At 38.5% G+C, this 23,476-nt stretch overlaps 1 protein-coding gene across 1 annotated transcript in view; it reads left to right on the top strand.

Annotated features, from left to right (window-relative positions):
• The window catches only part of LOC107710365 (gamma-aminobutyric acid type B receptor subunit 2-like), a 200,417-nt gene that overhangs the window by 157,802 nt on the left and 19,139 nt on the right, over window positions 1-23,476 (top strand). The window contains exon 13 of the mRNA XM_016515120.1: window positions 5,576-5,698. Coding sequence (XP_016370606.1) covers window positions 5,576-5,698 — 123 coding nt within the window. The remainder of the gene's footprint in view (window positions 1-5,575; window positions 5,699-23,476) is intronic.

The following is a 23,476-nucleotide window of genomic DNA, read 5'->3' on the forward strand; positions in this document are numbered from 1 at the left end:
AGGAGGTTGTTCTGTGTGAGAAAGGCTGAGACTTGGTTGAACACAACTCGTTCTAGTGTTTTTGCAATGAAAGGTAGAAGGGAAACCGGTCTTTAGTTCTCTAAAAGAGTTGGGTTAAGAGTGGGTGTCTTAAGAAGTGGGGTTATACAAGCCTGTTTAAATGTTGAGGGAAAAACACCAGTGTGTAGGGACGTGTTAACTATGTGAGTGAGTGCAGGTACAACGGCGGGAGAAATGGCTTGAAGGAGATGAGATGGAACAGGATCAAGCGGACAAGTAGTAGGATGATTAGAAAGGATTAGTTTGGAGACTTCTGCCTCAGAGAGTGAAGAGAAGGATGTGAACGAGTGTATGTCAGTAGGATTTTGTGATTTGCGCCATACTCTTTCTGCAGCTCTGAGCTTAGAATGATGAAAATAATGAATGATGAAATTGATTTGAAATAGAAATCTTTTGTAACATTGTAAATGTCTGTACTGTCACTTTTTTGTCAATTTAATGCATCCTTGCCAAATAATAGTATTCATTTTATTTTGAAAAAATCTTCCTGACCCCAAACCTTTGAACAGCAGTATATATCATCACCTCTAGTGTCTACTCTTAGTCATATGGCATAACTGATTGGGTTCCAGTGAGGCAGAGCACACAGGAACTGGAATAATTTGTCATCTGACACATAATGGTCACACTTCAGTGCATTTTAATGGTGGTTATTATGCAGCAGAATTATAATACCAAAAACAGAACAGAAGAATACTGCAGTTTATACATGGATGTTGTAATGGAGATGTAGATAATGAGATGGAGAATTAATGAAAGAGAGAGATAATTAAAAAAGGAGATACAAGTTCCATGCTTAAAACATCATGGGAAAGCAGCGTTGCCACTGGGCTGTCAGCTGTCTCATTTTTCGACTGCCAAAAAGCTAAAATATAGAAATGCTGTCTTCACTTAAGGTCAGTTTGCTGTCTCCATGCTCAGTTTCCTGACATATCCAGAATCAGCCAGCACTGCCAGTGCTAACCAATGAATCTCTGATCTCTTCTAAAGAACAGTGTCTTCCTGCTCTGCTAGAAACAGTCTTCACAAGTCTGTGTGTGAATTTCCTCCACAAGAAAAAGCATCACACTGCTATGGGGAATAGTTCAGTGGGTTTCTTTTGAACAGAAGCTATGCACAAGCGCATCCATGCAGCTCTTTAACACAACAGATTCAAGCATGCACACTGACCTCCTTTCATACGCTCTTTCTGTCGCTGCTCTTGTTTTTCAGTGCAGTGTAAGAATGTGGAGAGTGAAGCAGCTGATACTGTATGGCAGTGCTGTAAAGGATGGCTAGCCACAGCTCCAGTGCCCTGCTGGCCATCTTTATTTATAGAGTTCGCAGCCTACTTCCACTGCTGCCGTCAGAATCAGTAGGGTGAGATCAAGAGAAACATACACAGAAAGAGAAAGTAAGACAGAGGGTGATAAACATTGATGTAGAGAACTAGCCATAACTTCAAAGTAATCTTCCAGATTTTTTATAGTATTTATTAATGTTTTGAATTAGCTTTTATATTATATTTTCAGTTTTTATTTTCATTTTTGTTAGATTTTAGTCATTTTGTTATATGCTTTTGTCATTTTTATTGGTTTTACTTGTTTTTATTTATTTATTTTTAATATTTCTATGTACAGTAGCTTTAATTAATTTATTTATTTATCTATTTCTAATTTAGTTTTTTTACGTAAACGTAAACCTATTTTATTTCATTTATTCGCTAAGGCAAGTTTTTCCATTAATATTTATATTTTATTTTATATCTGATTTATTTCAATCAACAAATAATAGTAATAGTTTTAGTTTTAGATAACAATTACAGCACTGCTTCAATACATATTTGACAATATTGACAGCATTTGTGGCATGCTGATTAGCATAGGTTTTAGCTTTTTTCCCAGCTTTTTAAGACATATTTACAATGTAAGTAAACCAGGCAAAATGTTTTTAAATGCTGAAATGCAAAACTTGTATTTTTGTTAAAGCTTGTTTATTAAGTATAAAAGTTTTGAGGTAACTAAACATTCCAAGTGATCATTAAACAATTCTATCACACGTTTAATTCTTAAGGCTTTACTTTTAAAACTGTGGAAAGTATATTTTAATGTTTATTGTGCTTCCATTGTAAGAGGCGTATTGAAACTTTTTATGTTAGCCTATTTTATTTCCCAGACGATATCAATAGAGCTTCACTGAACCCAGAAGATTATTTTTAAGTGGCCATATTCTACACTTTCAGCATTTTCTTTTTTCCTGGAAGTCCACTTATAATGTTCCATCAAAATGTAGTTTTTAATTTAGTTAATTATTGTAGTGCAGTTTTTACCCTTCTTTTTGAAGCTAAACTTTGGTCCAAGTTTGATATTTTGCATCTTTGAATCAGTTTTGTGCAAATGTGTTAACATTTGCCACTCTGATAAAATGATTAGTAAAGAAAGATAAGTTCAAAATCTTGTTCAGTATTACCCTGGAAATGTGCAGTCAAGTGGGGTGCATTACATTGTATACACAGTATGTCAAAATCTTTTATTTCTATTTATTTTAGAATTAAGGAGCAACAAAAATCCAGTTTTCCCTGATAATGGAGTTCAGAACAAAGGTTTAGGAGTATGTGATGTAATTCCAGCTTGATACATTTCATGTAAGCTCCCCCCCCCCCCCCCCCGGACATATAAATAAATTCAGAGACAGGTAATGCCCAGGCTCGAGGGCTATGTCAGTCACCTCGATGGGTCGTACATCTGCCTCTGCTAGATTTAAATCTGAGATAGGAACAAAGGGAGATGGAGCAGATACACACTCAAACGCGCATGCAAAACTATACGGCACACAGCCATGCTTGTTTCTTGTTTAGTTGTTTCTCTTGTGCAGATTTTAGTTGAATGAAGATGTATTTATCTTCTGTAAAATGAGTTGGACCACAGATTATTAGTCTTAAAGGGATAGTTCAGCCCGAAAACTATAATTCTGTCATCATTTAGTCACCCTCAAAACCAATGTTGTCCAGTGTTGTTTTGGACCCATTGACTTTCATCACATGGACAAAAACAGTTCAAATTTTCTTCAAAGTGTATGAAATCTGAAAACCTTCCTGGGTGCTCCTTTCCTTGCAATTACATTAAATTGGAACTGAAAAAGGCAAAAAAAAAAAATGAAATGCTTTAAAAGCAGTCTGTATGACTTGTGTGCAAATCTTCTGAACTCATGTGATAACTTTGTGTGAAAAACAAAGAAAAAATTTAGGCCATTATTAATCTTCCTCTCCAGAGAGCTGTTATTGAGTCAGTGAACTGACTTGAGAATGAATCAACGAATCATGAACCAGGTCAGTTCATTCATTAAAAAGATTTGGTTCTAAAGAATGGTTCTTTCATGAATCAGACAATGTTACTTCTCTCAATAGATGTCTAGATGTTTAGTAAATAACTGTTTGTCACATGACTTCATACTTAGTATATAGTGCATAGGTCAAATGGAGTGCTTTTTGGAAAAAAATTATCGTGCTTTTACAAATTCCTTTTGAAGCTTGAAAGACTTGATGGTGAGTTCACACACATTTTTGAGTGAACTATCCCTTTAAGCCTTGAATTTCTTTGGTCTATCAGTCTGATTTCTCTTTTTTACAGCGTATATACACAGTTATGTTCATTATTGTATGGCAAAAACCTGCATGCGCACCCACATACTGCATCATGCATCATTCAGAGACTCAGACTGCATTATGGAACACACAGTGTCACGAATAGATGGCATCAGAGATGTGTGCATCTGTAAATTCAATCAGACAAAAGCACATGATGGCCTGCATAACTTAGACTGAGCACAAACACAATCTGACACTAATGCACCACATGCTCTTGTAGACCTGCAGCAATAATCTTGTACAAATGGTGAGCAATTTGAATTGTGAATACAAAAGCTTAAGCAGAGCTATTGGGTCTTCAAACTAAATGTTATTGGTTTACAAGCTCATAATTAGCGACATTAAAGGTGAAGTGTGGCATTCTTTCGTTGCTGAAGCACCACTTCCCAGTTTAATGTGCATAGATGTCTATAATTAAGTTATTTGTGTTAGTGTTTGTTTAAAGGAATAGCTCAACCAAAAATGTAAATTCTGTCATTACTTACTCAACCTCATGTCATTCAGAACCTGTATGACTTTATTCTGCAAAACACAAAAAGGAAATTATAAGAAACAAAACTTTTTTTTCATATAATGAAAGTCAGTGTGGTTTAAAACAACATTGGACCCCATTGAGTTTCATTGAAAAAACACTGAGACAGTTTTGAGCAGTTTGGACCGACATGAGGAGGATGAGAAAATAATGACTGAATTTACATTTTTGGGTGAACTGTCCCTTTAATTGGTCTGTCATGTCAACTAATAGCTCTGCCAATGGCTTGTGTTTGGTGTGGTATTACCAATGGCAAACAGGGGTGACAATTAGTTTTTGGGAAACCATTACTATTATTTTTGCACCTCTGACTAGACATTTGAGTTGTTTCAAATTATTTTTGTGCAAATTGTAAGTACAAATAGTCCATCTTGTTGGCAGAGGCTATTTACACTAACTCCACCCACCATTGCCTGATTGGGCCAGACAGGCTGACAAAAGAAACCACTCCGGTAGAGTGGTATGAAGAGTCAGGACATTTCATTTACCTTTTGACATGAACAACCCACATTCGATAGGGTCCCAATATGCTGAGATGCAAAGAGTATCTGCCACTATTTACACTAAGTATAAATAGCTTTTGTGCAAAGAAAATGTTGCTATTTTTACTTACTGTAAATAGCTTCTATCGTTATTTGCACTTAGTGCAAATAACCTCTGCCTTAAGTTCAGGGGATATTTGTAGCCGTAAAGTGTGGAGGGGGGATTTTAGGACTGCTATTCGCTTTTTTTGATCCATCATCACCTTCCGTTTGCCGAGATGAAAGGAGATTTTGTGCAATAAAGTGAAGTTCAGTGGTCATACGGCATTGCTTTCAGTGATTGTGCTGATGTGTTCTGAAGTATCATGATCCTGTGTTATTTCAAATGTCTTGCCATTTAATGAAACCATCAACCTCTGTTTTATTGAAGATAAAGAGCATCTGTTCTGATAGAATTCAGCATGATGCTCAATGGTCACAGCGTAACTCACCACCTCCTTGTTTCCCACGACGCAAGGTTTTGGCCATTGGTAAGCCATCAAAAGACATCAGATCAAAACGAGTTAGTGTTTCTATTCTGAATCACGGAAGAATTTGTCCATTCCCGCCGTCTGATTCCTCTAGAATACACGCAGGCCTCCTCGCGGTGACCTTTCCTTTGATTTGGGTTCTGTTCAGGTCAACCACTGTTAAATAGAAGAAAAGGGAAAAAGATCAGACAGGAGCAGGGCTTTCATCCACAAAGGTTCAGAATGCGAGAGAAGATCATGCGTTTGAATTGAACGAACAGTCCATTGATGGTTCCTGCCCATCTCGGCCTCTTTCTCATCCCTTAATCACCTCATCCATTGCTTTTGCTTTTCTTTTCTCTTCCAGATTATCAAGGACCAAAAGCTCTTTATCATCGTCGGTGGGATGTTGCTGATTGATTTGTGCATCCTCATATGCTGGCAGATCGTGGATCCGCTGAAGAGAACTGTGGAAGAGTACAGCTTGGAGGCGAGTCTGATTGCTTATTATTAATGTTGTATGTAACGATTCAGCAGAATCCCTTGACTGGGTCATAATGGTTAATCAATCCCAACTAAATCATAGTCACAGGGAGCTGGGATCATTGGGGAGTATGTAGCAGGCCAAGGTTTTATTACCATCTGCATTATTTTTAGTTCAGGAAGTGAGACGTCCTGCACCGCCCCCACATCTATGGCGGTTGGGGACGCAGGCCAGCTGGAATGTGGGACATTGGCACAATTGCTTGGAAAAAAGACACTTGGACGAGCCTGTCCCGTGCTGACACACAGAGAGGGAAGTGTGTGATTGAGCAGGGCTTCAAAATAGGCTGGGCATTTGGAACGTCTGCTTGCTTTAGTCATGTGCATTTAGTCATGTGTGTTCATGCAATTTAGTCAGACACTGTTGCAAATGATTGGATGTGTTGAGCTGGAAGCAAAGGTAAAATGGACAATGTCAGACCTGATTGTGTAGTACATAGTTGTGCACTATAGTGTTTTTTACTTAAAGCAATAGTTCACCCAAAAATGAGAATTCTGTCATCATTTCCTCACCTTCATGTCGATCCACACCCATGTGATTTTGGTTAATGTTTGAATATCAAATTAAGGTATTTTAATGAAACCTGCAAGCTGTCTGTCCCTCAATTTAAAGTCCAGGTAACCAGAACTTTGAAGAACAATGTGTAATGTTTGCAATGTTATGTGTGCAATGCAATGTTTTACAAAATGTATTGTAAAATTAATTTATATGAAAGAGCATTTTAAGTGTTCATTTTAAACTTCCATGTTAACCATATTTGATGTGCTTTATGCATGTGAGTTTATAATTAAAAAATAACCTAAATTAAATCCCACAAAATTTGGATTAGGCTACTTGACTTGATATGGATTTCATTTTGGTTACCTGGACTTTCAAAGGAAGGACAGAAATTTAATTTTTTGGTGAACTATCCCTTTAACACTAGAACCGCCATGGGGTAAATTTTACCCGTGACTGTTTTTAAAACGTACATAAAATATTTTTAATAAAACATTCAAGTCTCCCAGTCACTGACTTTTACTAAAATTGTGTGATTTACAATCCCCTGTTGTTAAAAACTGTTTAGATAAAATGACTAAAAGAAGGCGATTTATGAATGCTGAAGAGGTATAAGAAGCACTAAATGCCATGAGCGATGGAGAGTCTGATGGTGGGGAGATAAGTAAAGCGTCCTGTCAGCTCAGCAGCTGACGGCGATCAATATATCATATTTAGACATTTTATACTAATGTTTCTCATAATTGTTCAAAATTTGGATTAATTATAACATTTTTGTTTTGCCATTTCTATCGTTTATTGTTCGCTTCTGTGTTGCTATTTATTCTAGTCTGCCTGTTTCCTGAAGAAAAAAAATCGCTATGAAAAGTGACTAGTGTAGCCTGCATAAAAAAAAGTTTTGAACATAAAACAACAGGACAAAAATATAGTTGATGACTAGACATAATAATTTCATGACTCTAGACACTCCTTTGTGAAGACAGTAGCATAATACAGTGAAATAATATGTTCTTTAGCCATTCAGAAACAGCTGTCATGTGCGTGGGTAAAATTTACCCGCTGGCGGTTTTAGGTATACAGCAACCCCTGGCGGTTCTAGTGTTAAAGGCATGTTTTCAATGACATCCAACTTTACATTTCATCTGTCTGTCTCTTCTTGAGGTGTATGATCCCTGTACTTAGTGTGTTAGAGAGTAAAGCATCTGGCGACTAACAGGAGATTTGGCTGAGTGGACTTTGCCGTCACACCGATGGAATCATGGCCACTGTCTCTCTGGAGAACCCTCGGCAGGGAGATTAGCGCAGATTGATTGGTGCTAGGAAAGGGCCCATTAACTTTCCTATCACTCTAGGGTGTTTAGACTAGCTTCTCCTTCCTCCTCTTCCCTGTCATCTACTGTATATGTAGTTTATTTCAGCCCATAAGCATTTCTCAGAGGTCAAATGGTTGTATTTTACCATGTATTTGGGCTTAAAGCAAGCCATTTAAGTGGCATTCACAGGGATAGCAATTTTTAGCAATGAAGAGTTTAAAAGTCATTCATTTTCAATGAAAGTTAGCTGTCTGATGCCAATATTTAGCAGTGACTGTTGGGGACAGTGAATCTCAAATGATTTGTGGCCTGATATTGTTGAGTTCAGTAGGCACAACTATTAGTAACCAGCAGTGTAGCAATTTGGCAACCCGTTAACAGAATCTCTGTCAGTGCCAATGCATCTTTAAAGCTAATGTGATTTTGAAGAATCGCTGTATACATTTTGGCAATTTGGAATAAACCATTGTTCTCTGCTGTATACACTGAGTATGTGTTTATATAAAATTAAGTAATGTGTGGGAGGCTGGAGACAATTTCAGTGGACAGTCTGTCAGGAACTTGAAACAGAAGAACGTAAACAGACCTGAGCACAGCGGACAGCATTGATATGAGGCAAACATTTGTGTTTAGAGATTCACAAACTGCTCTGCTGAAAACAGGCTCCATTTCAGCTTCCTCTGATCCAGATTAAGAACTCAAACTTTGCAGACATTTGTAGAAAGTTAAAAAAAATAAAAAACTGGGCCATATGCCCTGCATAGAGCACTGGCGTAATAAAAAAGAACAAGCAGTGGACTTTTAAAGTTTTATACCTGTCCTTTATTAAAGTGTATGAGGGTGGTTGACATGTATAGCAGTGCCCTGCAGTGTGACATGGTTTATTTCTTCCAGAACTATTTTAAACAACCTTTTTCTAATTCGTGTATAACTTTATAGTAGTCTCTAGGACCTCATATTAATTTAAAGACTGCATGTAATATTTGAACTTTAAAATAGAATTTCTCACACCATATTTCTTAAAACGATTTATGTGAACAGCCAAGTACCATAAAAATTTATTAAATCAAAAGCGACAGTAAATACATTTATTTCTATTTCAAATAAATGCTCTTCTTTTGAACTTTCTATTCATCAAAGAATCTTGAAAAAAAATAAGCAGCACAGCTGTTTCATTATCATCATTGATAATAATGAATGTTTCTTGAGCAGCAAATCAGCATTTTAGAATGATTTCTGATGGATCATGTGACACTAAAGACTGGAGTAATGATGCTGAAAATTCAGCTTTACCATCACAGGAATAAATTACATTTTAAAATATATTAAAATACAAAACAGTTATTTTCAACAGGAATAATATTTTACAATTTTACTGTGTTTACTGTGTTTATGATCAAATAAATGCAGCCTTAGTGAGCAAAAGACACTTCTTTCAACATTAACAAATCACATAAATCTATACATTTATGAAACAACTAAATATCTGTAGAACTGATGCTAAAATTTTGATGTAAAAAAAGAAGGAAAAAAAAGTTAATTGACATGTTGTTTGTCAACTACCCACAAAAAGACACTTCTTTCAACATTAACAAATCACATAAATCTATAGATTTATGAAACAACTAAATATCTGTAGAACTGATCCTAAAATTTTGATGTAAAAAAGAAAGAAAAAAGTTAATTGACATGTTGTTTGTCAGCTACCCACAAACAGAAGGATCAGAGAAAATTTGATTTTCAGAGCATAAATACTGGTAGCTTGCCTAACAAAATGTTTCTCCTTGTGGATATTGGTATGTGTTCTAGAACAGAGATAGATTGGGAGCACAAGTTTAATGTAGATCCTCAGTGTTTCTCTGGTCTGATGAAGGACAAACTGTGGAGGGGCTGATTAGCATTCAGCAGGTTTCTCCTGTAACGCTCACCGTTCTCCGTCCTGTTCTTGTGTCGATGCTGCAGCAAGCGCAGTCTGCCTGCACACAGTATTGCAGTGTGGCATTGCCATGGCAACAGCCAAGGTTTCTGACACCCATAAACCAGCGCTGTCACTGCTGATCGCCAAGACAAAAATACAGGGAAAGGCTTTGGACAGGCGCTGGAATGACAGGTACCTAGAAATACACACACATGATGACATGCAAAGTATGTAGAATTTGTGTAAGATGTTCAGTGTATCTTGAACAAACTAAATGCAAAAATTTTGAGTAGATTAATATGCTCCTATTCTCGAAATCTAAAGAATAAAATACTTTTACTCTGAGGGTGAATTCACAAAACTATTGCATTTTTTCGTGCAATATTCCAGTGCAAAAACTCACTTCTTATTCAGTTACCACCCACAATACAGTTTTTCCAGCTGCAAAATGTGCTGAAATATTGCTGCACTGTGAATATTTAAATTAAGTCATTGTCATATTTTTTAGCACAAACATACCTACCTGCTTTCTATGTAAATTAGGCTCATTATAGCACCTTTCACAAAAGTCAGCTCTATTTACCCGCTGTAATTAATGGTGAGCCATTCCTGCTCATAGAAAACAGATGAATACTATTTAAAAGAGACGTTTGTGTACATTTACTATCAATCGTGGCAACAGTAATCCATCAAAATATGATGATGGATGAAATGATATGCCCATCTTGTGTCCAGTTTTCTGAACACAGAAAAACACAGGAACACATTTACATGAAATAAGTCACTCTCTCGTATTACTGCTCACTTGCTGCTTAGTCTTCCTGAGTGAAAGTGAGCCGTCTGTCAAATTGTCTGAAGTGTTCAAATCCCAGTTTTCTCACTCTCTGTGTCAGACTGAGGACAGGCAGACAGCCATGAGCCACCAGGTCTTTTCATGTGCAAATGCTTATTTTAAGAGGAACCTTTAATACAGGAAATAATTGGTCTAAACATGTGCTTCTATTATGGAGTGATTTAGACACAGGTCTGGAGTGTGCTGGGGTCCGCTCTGACTGTACAGCGGGAGAGATCCACTTTGCTGGCAGGGGACATAATGAATAGGCATACATAGCATTTTGGGGACATTTGATCGACTTCTGTTCATTTTATATTGAGATAATGACCTTATATCCACTAAATCGGTTAGTCTCAGTGGTTGGTTTTGCTTTTATGAACCACATTTTACATGAGACTCATGTAGACTTCAAGTGGCTCAAATGCCAAAATTGTATGAAAGTAAAAAGAAATAGCTGTAAAAAAAATTATTTATTCATTTATCCATTCGTTTTTTTATTTTTTTTTATAATGTTGGCCGGTCCCCAAAATACTGGTGATTTGAGGTTTTACTATCAATTTGGGGACATTTGGTTCCCACAATGATCCACACACACTCCTGTTAGATGATCAAAGTCAAGAATTTAATAAGAAAAGCAAAAGAAAAGAAAATCAACTCAAAAATCAGTGGGGCTTGTACTTGCATAGACATGACCCTCGGACAGGTCTTTTTTTATTTATTTGTTTTCTTTGCTTTTTTGTAATGGGTTACCACATGCAATATGTATCAGCAGTGTAGGTAAGCCACTATATATTTTATGTAGCCTGGAACAACATCCTTTTATTCACTTTTAAGAATGTCTCAGTAGAGCTTGTAATGCAGGGATAAAAAGCCGTCTGTCCATTTGTGTCCTCCTCAGCCCGTTTTGTGTATGATGTGTTTGGACATTTGCAGAAGCGTGTGTGTGTGTTCAGTAATCTGAAAGGCCTTGTAAGACTCTTTATGTTAAACGGCTGTGGTTTGTGCAGGAATCAATGGCTCAACAAAACAAACTGGGTCATTTAGGGCTGAAAAGCCACCCACCTCACTCCTCCATTGATCACGTGTGAGGAGCAGCAGGGAAAACCTTGCTTTCAGGAGCAGCCGGATCATGTGGACATGGTTATTGTCTGCCCGTACCCATCAGTCATTTCAGCAGGAGCTGGTTGAGGCTCTGCTTATGGTGCCTAAGATGTATAGTTGTAGTAGACAGGAGATGATTAATGGCAGTTTATTGAGTGTATATGTAACATAATCCTGAATGTGTCTTTGTTGAATGTTTAATGCGACAGGTCCTATTAGATGCATGTGTTTTGGGCCTTACCGCTAAGCTTTATGAAATCCAGTTTGCTCCTCGTGATCCAAGAAAGTGTCTCTCTCTCTCCATTTCCCTTAAATCATCCTGTCTTCCCATTGTCTTTTGCATTTATGTGGTCTGGTTAAGCAGACTCTGTCTCTCGGGTCACTGTTGCTATGCGACTTCTGATTGAGCATGAGGGGGATGCAATTTACCAATTAGAGGCCTTCTAAATTAAAGACGGTGTCAAGGATTCCTGTACTTAGAAAGGAGCGCTGTCCGTCAGGGCCATCTGATGTACAGATTGTTAACGGCCTGAGACCCCTGCCACTGAAGATGGCATTCTCCGTGGCAAAACAGAGCCCAGTTTTTCTCAGTTCACCCTAGAGGTTTTGGTGTAATTTAATGGATAACTGCATACTTTATTATACTCACCAAGGCTGCATTTATTTGATCAAAATACAGTAAAAACAGTAATATTTTGAAATATTATTACAATTTTAAATAACTGGTTTCTATTTAGTCATGTATTTTAAAATTTAATTTATTCCTGTGATGGCAAAGCTGAATTTTTGGCAGCCATTACTCCAGTCTTCAGTGTCACATGATTCTTCAGAAATCATTGTGGTACTCAAGAAACATTTCTTCAGAACAAGGTAAATGTATCTAAATTGCTGAGAATTATCTTTATTTTTCTTACCCCAGTTTTCCTTTCAAGCACAAATCTAAATAATTTTAGTGAGGTTTATGCTTAAAACAAAAAACACAATAAATTATGTGAATATCTAACATAATTTTGCTTCTAGTTTTCTTGTTTTATTAATGTAGAAAATAGGTAAAATTCTGACTGAGAAAGTAATTTTTTTGCAATGTTATCTAGAGATGCAGCACTTTAAAGCAGAACGAGTGACCATGAAAACAATGATTCCCTTTCATGGGAACTTCGAACTGCGTCCTCTAGGGGTCGCTATGGGGATCGCCTCGTCGTGACCCGTGTCTGAAGCATACATTGAAAAAACACAAACTCTTTGGCCGGCGACCGTCATGCTGTCGCCGGCCAATGAGTTGGTGTTTTTTCAATGTATGCTTCAGACACGGGTCACGACGAGGCGTGCCTACTCAGGGAACCATGGTTACATAAGTAACCTGAGACATTTTTCATGATCACACATGATGCAACTGAATGGAACGGAATGCACGGTCTATAAAATGTACAGTGAATCTTCCCACAAGACAGAACATGATGCCTCATGTTTAGAATTCTATTGTAACAGGGCATTTAATAATGACCCCTTGAGACATTGAAAAAAAACAGCAAGACACAATACAGACGTCTCAAGTACTCAGACAGGTACTCGTCACTCCCCATCATTTCCTGTCTTATTGCTACCATACTATAAATGCAAAAAATAAAATAAATAAAAAAATCTGAAATCTTGAAGAATATGGTGAACTCCTTACTCTGTCTCTCCTTCTCTCGCTCTCTTCTGGTCTTGAACAGACACTCTCAATCACGGCCCCAGACAGATCCATTACACTCAGCTCTACAGCTCCTCACAAAGAAGAAAATCCATTAGTGTGTGTGTGTGTGTGTGTGTGTGTGTGTGCCCGCGCGCGTTTTTGTGACAAATGAGGACATACATTTATATAATGACATAGGTATTACAAGGAGAAGGTGACTTTTCAGGACATTACCCCATGTCCCCACTTTTCAAAATGCATATAAATCACACAGAATGGAGTGTATTGAAAATCTGAAATAGCCATGAGGGCACGTAATAGAAAGAAAGATGGAGAGAGAAACACACAGCTTCGATATCTCTGTGTCCTCCATGTGCCTCCACTACAGCTGTTTTTAAGCATGCCATCACGCAGATGGATGTTTCTGAGTGTGTGTGTGTGTGTGTGTGTGTGGGCATGTATGGTGTTTAGCCTTTCTTACCAGGCAGTATTTACCATAGTTCTTGTATAGTGTATAGTGACTAGGTTCACCCTAGTATTTGTAGTAAAACCCACAGATAAATCACAAAAAGTAGATTCCTGCATTCCCTTAATAATTTAATATAGCACTTCCAAAATATCATAGTAAATTCATCCCAAATTCATCCTAATCCCCCCACTAATTACTATCCATAAAATACGATTTTACTAACATGTTAAAACATTAAATAATTAAATTATAGTTTAATATTTTTAAATACATGTTTTTAATAATTTTGGAAAAACTACAGTTTACTAACAATTTTGTAATTATAATAATTTTGAATACTTATTTTCTGATAATGACACTATATTTCACAGACCTTAAATGAACAAAACCACTTCATTTCAAGTCAGATATGACTGAAAGACTTGCGGTTCAGTAAGTGAGTCAGATGGTAATTCAGTACCCATTCTGATTAATTCAGTCAGTTCATTCAGTGAAGGATTCATCAGACTGGTTCAAACCAATAACTTGTGAGTTTTTTCTATGGTTATTCAATAACCGTTCTGATGGATTCAGTTCATTCAGTAAAGGCTTCATCAGACTGATTCAAACACATGTCTCAAGTAATTTATTAGAAGAACTGACTCATTCAAACACATGTCTCAAGTAATTTATTAGAAGAACTGACTCATCTATTCATGAATAATGTTTCAATGCATGTTTATTGTGCAGCCAGTGCATAAGAAAAGTCTGCCTTTACATTATATCATCACTTTCAGACTGCAATCTCACAACTTTGGGAAAATACAGTTTATTTTGCTGTGGTGCAGAATGATGTGAAGTTATGAAACTATGGGCCTGTTAAATACAAATGATTGTTACAGGTGGGTCTTTCAGCACTACTATTAAGAAAGTGTTGAGTAAATGTGTGTTTATAATGAAAACAAAATCTAAAAATAATGGCATGGGGTTCTGATAACATGCATATGGGGCCGATGGACTGGCTGTTCATTAGCGTAGCGAGGGCAGCAGTGTGAGCTGCATTCTGCTCCCTCGTGTGCACATCTTTCTTGCTGCATCAGCAGTGTGGTGGCAGGGTGCATACAGATGCAGGGCACACAGCAGCATTGACTCCTCGAGTCCTTGAGGAGATGCTTTTCTCTCCTCCTCCCGTGGGGAAAAGGCGATGCTCAAAGCAGATCTCATCTGAGCGACGGTGTCATGGCTGGTCAACGTCACGCCGTCGCGTGTGACATAGATCACCCTCCCCCATCCCTTGAGGCATTCGGGACTCTGCAGCCTTGAGGCTCAGCTAATTAAACCCTCGGCAGTGGCAGGGGAGCTGGCTGGGTGCCAACCCACCTGGGCATAATGACGCACACAGCTGGTGACACGAACCAGAGAGCAGCGCTCATACGATCTGCCCTCTCTGAGTCACAGCAGCTCTTCTGAAGAAATGTTTGCTCACGGTCGCCTTAGTCGCTGGTGGCCACTGTCCCTTGAGGCCAATGCTGCAACGAGACACTTGTGTATTCATCCATACATCATGTCATTGTAAAAAACAGTGGTAGTGTTGAAGTCTGGGTGTTGGTTTATTTGGCTACTATCAGGGTGATGAATGGGACCTCAGGTTGAATTGTGATCCTGTCTGCTGCATCTTCTGATTATATTTGCTTTGGATTTAAGTGGCAGTCTGGGTAAGAGGTATTGTACAAGGGCTTGGATGCGGACCTTTTTATTGCTCTGATTTGTGGCCGTAATCTGAGCTTCATAATTGGTAGCCTTGAAATGATGGCAAATACCATTGAAATACCATTATTAGTGAAATACCATTATTAGTGGTGCTTGCTAAGGCACACTATACACTAACCGATATAACCGTATCTTTGGCATGTAAATCATCCCGCCTCGCCAGTGTTAATTTTGACAGGCATTTTTGATTTAGTCTTAGTCTTTATCTTGAGACGAAAATGCTATTTGAAAAAACTTGAATAAATGATGACAGTTTTCACTTTTGGGTGAACTATCCCTTTAACAGTAGTGAAAAGGGAGCAACTTATAAAAATTATAGTTGTTCATATATAATATATATTATTTATAATTTCTGAAAAAGAAGCAGAATAAGGCTACGTTCACACTGCAGGCAAATGTGGCCCAAATCAGATTTTTTTTTCTGATTTTTTCATATTGCCTGTGCATAATTTCGCTGGCTTCTGCAGCAGATCACACTATAAATGAATGCATAATCATTACTTTATATCCTCTGTGTTTACTTCCATATGACGGCGCGCTGCGCAAGTGTTGCCAAATATGCAGTTCCCCTGCGGAATTGGGCTACTTTTTCCTCTGTTGCCGCGGTATGTTTTTCAACTTCGTGGGTTGACGCGACCCCACTAACGCGATGTTTACCTCCCTGAACATGATTGGGCTAGTTTTGGACTAGTTTTGAGAAAGAATTGGGTGGATTTTGTTGTGAAAATATGGAAACCCTGTTCGTATCGTTTTTTTGCGCATGCGGGTAAGTTCAGAACCGACAAATTGTGACTCCCGGGAAAAACGGGATGTCTAGTCACCTTATGCCTACCCCTTCGGGTGCTGAGGCCATTGTTTCAGATCGCTAGTTCACATTTTGGTAGCCTATCCATCCACTGCGGCTGCCATACTGAGACTAGATATGCAAACGCACAGGGACGCACATTTTGAAGGACAAGACAGTAGCCTATAGAATGTATTTTGAATGTTAGTTTTTATCATCAGATATTAGTTTTAGCTCACATGATTGGGCTAGTTTTGGACTAGTTTTGAGAAAGAATTGGGTGGATTTTGTTGTGAAAATATGGAAACCCTGTTCGTATCGTTTTTTTGCGCATGCGGGTCAGTTCAGAACCATGATCTGTTCACTCTGGAAATCTGATATTGGCCACATTTAAAACAACAATGTGAACAGCTATACAAAAAAATCGGATCTAAGAAAAAATCGGAATTGAGCACTAAGGCTCGCAGTGTGAACGTAGCCTAAGACAATAAGACAAATACGAAAGAGATACAAATTTTTCAGATACAGTAGGTTTACTTAACATGCCGGAGGTGGCCCGCAGGCCGCCTATTGAGGAACCCTGCTCTACACGATAGACATTTGGACTGCTGTGTGTGTATCTGAACACTGATCGCGCACTGTATTAGGAACTGAAGAAGTGGAGCGTGCGCGAGAGAGAGCACTTCTATCAGCGCGATTCCGCCTATCCTGCCTTCACTAACTTTAAGTTAATCGACGACAAATTGTGACTCCCGGGAAAAACGGGATGTCTAGTCACCTTATGCCTACCCCTTCGGGTGCTGAGGCCATTGTTTCAGATCGCTAGTTCACATTTTGGTAGCCTATCCATCCACTGCGGCTGCCATACTGAGACTAGATATGCAAACGCACAGGGACGCACATTTTGAAGGACAAGACAGTAGCCTATAGAATGTATTTTGAATGTTAGTTTTTATCATCAGATATTAGTTTTAGCTCGTCAATGTCTCGTGTTAGTCACAGAAAAATTTTTCGTTAACGAATATTTTTCGCCGTCGTCTTCGTTGACGAAATTAACACTGCGCCTCACGTTTGTTCACCAGACATAAATGATACCTCGAATCATGTGGTTTACTTTTCAAAGTGTTTGACCTTATGATTTTCATGTGGAAGATCATAAAAGAGGCAAAAAATCTTATGGACCTATACACTGTCTTTGCTAGACAGTGGCATTCCAGGACCAAAGTTGAAGAGTCTTGTCATAGAGACTTTGGGCTAGCTAGCAAGCAAAAACATTATCCTAGCAACCTCCTAGCAAGCGTTCAAAGCACCCTAGCAACCATCCAGAACACCCTAGCAATGCCTTAGCAACCATCTGGAACACCCTAGCAACAGCTTAGTAACCATCTAGAACACCCTATCAACTGCATAGCAACACCTTACCAACATCCAGATTATAGAATCCACTTAGCAATGTAACTCAATAACAATCCTCTAGCAACATTTAGCAACACCCCAGAAACTGCATAGCAACACTGCATAGCTGCATAGCAACTGCATAGTAACTGCATAGCAACACCCTAGCAACTATCTAGAATGCCCTAGCAACCTTTCAGAATAGCCTAGCATCATGATGGCTGGTGTTGTACCACTCAAATGTTTTACAGAAAATACAAAAATGTAGTTTAATTATACAATGCACAGACCCAGAAACAGAAAATGGAAATTTGCTGCTCAGACACACTTATAATCTGTCGGCAGCTGTGAGGGGAACGTGTGTTTCTTTGTGCCCCACAGTTCATTACGTTTAAGAGGCCTTAAGACTCAGATGTGTGCAGTGGCGGCTGGTGCTTATCCAGAGTGGAGAAGCACAGATGTCGCTTATCAGTTGAATTTAGTTACTCCCAAAAGCTGCTTTCGCAAACTGCTACTAAACAGTTCATATTGAAAATTATTGACCAGACTCAGAACTGCAGTATTTACAAATGCTGGAAGGCAAGAGACAAGATTACAAATGGCAGGCTAAATGTTATGAGAGCTAACGGCATCTGTATCTCCAAGCGGTCTGCGTAAGACTGAATGCCAGTTGTTTTTATTTTTTATTTTCATTGATGGCACATGCTGAAATTTACAACAGCACTCTTGTTAGTGGGTACTGTATGTAACTTTGTTTTGACTGTACTAAAGCACAAAAATACCATACCATGTTATTTAGGCAGATATTTAGGAAACATGCTAAGTTCACATACATGTTTCTCTGAAAAACAAAACTACAGCCAGTCATTCTACTTTGAAATATGTGTTCTGTGTCGGAATGTCTGTTTTTGTTTTGATCTGTGTGATTCTGACTGCCAAGTGCCAACTGTGCTCATTCCTGTTGTGTGTCCTCAATCTGGCAACCCGAATGATCGTTGAGTCTGAGGAGAACGGAGCGTTAGAAACAACTCTCTCCAATATTTTAAATTAGGACTGCAGTACCCATTTCAACCACTAATTGTCAATATTACATAGTGCAACTTTAAATATTTGTACAGTTTAATTTTTTAATGAATCTTTGCTACCCGTCTAGTCTTAAAGCAATCACTGCATGCGATCAGCCTGTTTATTCCCTAAAAACAATCCTAGTGAATTCAATGCACATCACAGATGGATATCTCAGTGTGGTGGGAACGTCGTCTACCGTCTCTGCCCAGAGCGCCTCTGCTTCCTGCTCTTATCAGCATCAGTCTGCCGAAGAGGCCTCCATCCTCTCTGTGGTCCGGAAACCGAGAGATTTGAGAGCAAGAACAAGGAGGAGGGGAAGGAAAGAGCCCTCAGGATCAATACGCACATGAGCACTGGAGGAAAGACATGGTGTGAGAGGAGATGTAAACCATATGGCACTATTAAACCCTACACCAGTCACTTAGTGCAGCGGGCCGTGGGAGTCCATACACAAGTCTGCTCTCTTCCTCGCGTCCTCCTCGACACACTCATGCACGGCTGCCTTCCTAATCACCGCTCCTCGCCCCACCCTCTTGCCCTGTCCCGCACAGAGCCTCTGTGCTTCAGGACATGTTTAGCCTGAGATTTCATGCTTCCGCGATCCACGCCGCAGGTGGCCGCCGAACATATTTAACCCTGCCTTTGTCCCCAGTTACGGCGAGGAAGCAGTAATAATGCTATTATGATCACCCTGCCGAAACCCTTGTTAGGAAAGTTGTGAAATCAGTTGTGCTTTCTGCTTACAGGATGCACACACACTCACACGAGAAACGGCAATACGCAGCAGGTGATCGCAGAGTGAGCTGCGAAGCTCCGCGGGGTGGGAATAAAGTAGATAAATGAGATGTTAAAGGAGAAGGAGAGACATGAAGAACGAGAGAAGAGGGGAGATGGAGTGGAGGGAGGCGCAGCCCCCCTCCTGACCGCCATCTGCACATTCATTAACCTGCATGCCACAACACACTGCTGCGATGAGACGGGCCAATCAGGAGCCTGTGTGTGTGTGTGTGTGTGTGTGTGTGTGTGTGTGAGAGAGAGAGAGAGAGAGAGAGAGAGCGAAAGTGTTTGTCTCTGCTCATCTTCCAAATCTGTTATTAAGATTGTATCTCTGTAAATATTTCAGAACAACAAAGAAAGACTGTGTTTTTTAGGATTTTGCATGATGTAAGAGGTGTTTGGAGCTATTGTTATGATTTGTTAAAGTGCCAAATTGTCATTTCTTTCTTTTCTTGCATAATTATTTTGTGTGTGTGTGTGTTGGTAGAGATGTTTGTGTCAAGTGGGCAGGGCAAAGGAGACATCAGAGAGGTCTTTGGCCCCTGATGCCCTTCACATGCACAGCTCCACGGGGCCAGAACAAGGCCACATCAAAGGGCTTCAAAGGGCCTCTGAAGCAAACACCTATTAATAACATATTGTAACCTAGGCAACAGGCTTTTTATGACACAGTCACTTACATTTTTTATGTATCATGTACGTGATTTCGTATTTACAAAAATGTGTCTTGTCAGTTTGATTCAGACAGCCTTTCTAAAAACATTTTAATGCGAAAGTAAGCTATTTCCTGTGACAGTGCAAGACTAAATACTATGTGTGATGTAAATAACTACATGACTGAAGAAGTCGATTAAACAGTAAAACAATTTGCGCAACAAACCAGTGTGTTCATGATTATGATAATAAAATAAAATGATAACAAATGCCAGTTTGCAACCTCAAGAAGCATAACAGACTGTTTTTGTACAGCTAAAATAACTGAAAGCGGCTGACATTGGAAGTCTCGCATAGTAAAAAATGGTTGAGCCCGTTCTTACATTAAAATAAGGTGGACGTTTTGCTTAACACTTGGCAGCAAACTGTTTTTGAAAGAGGTCTTTCTAAAAGTGGCACAGCAGAATTGGACTGCATTCAAATCCCAGGACATTTTGTGGCATCTGAGACATTTGTGCACTAGACCAGTGATTCTCAAACTGGGGTACGCGAGATGACGGAGGGGGGTACGCGAACAAAATTCTGAGTTTTGGCATTCATTTAATTCTACCCCAACTTAAAGTAACATTAAAACCGAACATGTATTTCTGACAAGCAAAATGCCACTTCTAATGTAAAAACAGGAAAATGGGAGTGCCGTAAACGGTCAAATACATGATATCCAATCAGCTTACCTCATCTTTTGCGGTCAAAACTGACTGCATCCACACAAGCAGCGTGCATGTGATAGGATGCCCGCTGAATATGCTGCTTTAGCAAATCGTGCTGCTGTTCAATGTATCTTTAAAGTAGATCTTCACTTAATAGCATGAAGAGCAAATATTGACACGGACTGAGATCGATTTAAACTCTCTGCGATACAGACACACTCTGTGCGTGTTATTGTTTTCATGTTTACAATACGAGCAAGAATGCAAATTTCCCTGAATATCCAAACGATGGCAAATTAATTTTTACAACAGTTCAACAAAAAAAGGTAATATTAAGTGAACATTTTACATTTTAAATGTAGCCTACATTTTAAACAGAATATTGTCATGTTTGTTCTATTTTGCAATGAAATAATAGTTCCAATGAAATCAGTAATATCTGGTGTGCGTCTCCAAGCAAGCAGTGTTTAGTTAGTGAATGAATCTGCGGCTTTGAACAATTCGGAGAGTCAGTGATTAATAACCCATTTATAACTACAGCATTTTGCTTCATTACTGAATGAATGAATGCATGAATGAATGAATGAATGAATGAATGAATGAATGACGCGACGCCTGGCTCATTAAGACAGCGACTTGCTGTCCACACATTACTGAGAACCACACATTAGATCAGGGAAAGATCACATTTTATTCTGATACATAGTTCTTTTTGGTAATGTTTTTCTAATCATGCATGATCAGGAGCTGGATGGAGAGAATGGTCCATAGCACCCACACACACTGTAATGATCACATCAGAGCTTGACAAGTATTGATTCTGACTGTAATTTGTTCCGCACTGCCATCTCGATTTGGCCCGTCCTTATCTAGAGAGTGGCTCAATGGGCGATTTGAATTTGGTTGCTTTTGCAAAGATGATTGAAATCCTATAATACATAGACTAGAATGCTACAGGTTCAGTGTTAAAGAGTGTCTTTTCTCTTTATCAATCTGCTCTCTTATGCAGTCACACAGACTGTCTGCCCGTCATCAGCTCTGAGATCTCGACAGACTTGGCCTGCAATCAGACCAGCTGTAATGAATTTATACTCCGCAATGGGTTTCGTTCCTTTTGGGATCCAGATCTGATAGTGCTGCTTGGTGCACACGGTGCAAGTTTTCCGGTCCTTTGCAATTGTAGCTTGTCAAATTGTATGACCCCAGTGTGATCTTGAGTAAAAGCCTTGGCAAACTGTGCAACATCAGCGTCATTTATATCAGGCTGTAGCCTATGCAAAAGGATAGTTCACCCACAAATGAAAAGTCTGTCTTCATTTACTTATCCTCATGTTGTTCCAGATTTGACTTTCTAATGTTTTTTTTTTTTTGTACCATACAGATTTTCACTGTTTGAATGAAAAAAATGTTTTTCTAAATGTCTTCCTTTGTGTTCTGCAGAAGAAATAAAGTCATACAGGTTTAGAACAGATGAAAGATTTTGCGCTACAATGATAGTAATCTTTTTGAAAATCTATTTTTTTGGGTGACTGTAAGCATTATGGATGAGGTTCTGAGTTTTTCCTCTATTTGCTGATGCTACTTTGTGTGTGATGTCTGCTCTCGTTAAGATTTCATGATGAATTAGCTTGGAGAACGCATGTATTTTTAATGGTGCCAAGATCACTGCACCATTCAGATCCACTTGCAGGAACAGCTTTTTTGATTAACCTATTTGATGGGCTTTTATTTTCCGACATCGTCTCTTAGCTGGATGTGAGCACAAGCTATATTTGTGTTTTATTAGCCCTAAAAATTATTATAGAGAAGAAACTTCTTACACAACATGCTCATGCTGAGTATTACACCCTGTAGCACAGTTTCTCTCTCTCTCTCCAGCCCTAATATGAAGCTGTGTGTTGAAGCTCACACCCCCAAAATGGTTCTGTGTGTGGAAGAGAGGGTGATTTGAAGCGTGGGTCGATAGCGCTGGCACCGCACAGACCTACTGAGCAAGATAACTCAGCCACAAACAGCTCTTCATTACTCTCATAAGACTTGAGTCTCTGTGAGAATGAAATGTGTCATTTGGCCGATATGAGAGGCAGGTGCTGAAGCCCGATTTGAGGGATTGGATCGATGTGATGGGCTGCAGGTGGTCCGTCATTACCGCACGACTCCAAATGAGCTGATTTTGTTTTTGTTTTTTAGATTCATCTTTGAGAGAAATTGTTAGATAATTTATGCAATGCTGTAAGAGTGAAATACTGTGGGGTCTGAAAGTCTGAGACCATGTTGAAAATCAATTTATTTGTAATCTTTATAAAAACAGGTTTATTTGGAAGAAATTTGGAAAAATAATAAAATTAATCCCAAAAACAACATTGTATAAAATATTTACATTTTGTAAATTATGTAGCTGGAAATATTTTATTTATTTATTTATTTATTTTATAAATTAAGAGAACATTAGTATACAGATAATATATTTTGTAAGAAATAAATATTTATTAAATAAGAAAATATAATTAAAGTATTTTAGAATATTATTTGGAAGGAATTTAAACAATTTAGGGGAAAAAAGAAAATATGTGGAGTACAAAAAAAATTTAATAGTTCATGCAAAAGTCTGAGTTTATTTCGAAATTATTTGGATAGATAAATAAATTAAGCAAGCAAAAATGGATGCATCAAATACTACAAAATTTTGAATGTCATATTAATATATAGTTAATATTAATATATGTTAATGTTAATTAATATGCCATGTTAATTCACTCACACACCATACACACACAC

Source organism: Sinocyclocheilus rhinocerous, unplaced genomic scaffold (assembly GCF_001515625.1).
Source record: "Sinocyclocheilus rhinocerous isolate Xijiao unplaced genomic scaffold, SAMN03320098_v1.1 scaffold492, whole genome shotgun sequence".
Taxonomy (NCBI): Eukaryota; Metazoa; Chordata; class Actinopteri; order Cypriniformes; family Cyprinidae; genus Sinocyclocheilus; species Sinocyclocheilus rhinocerous.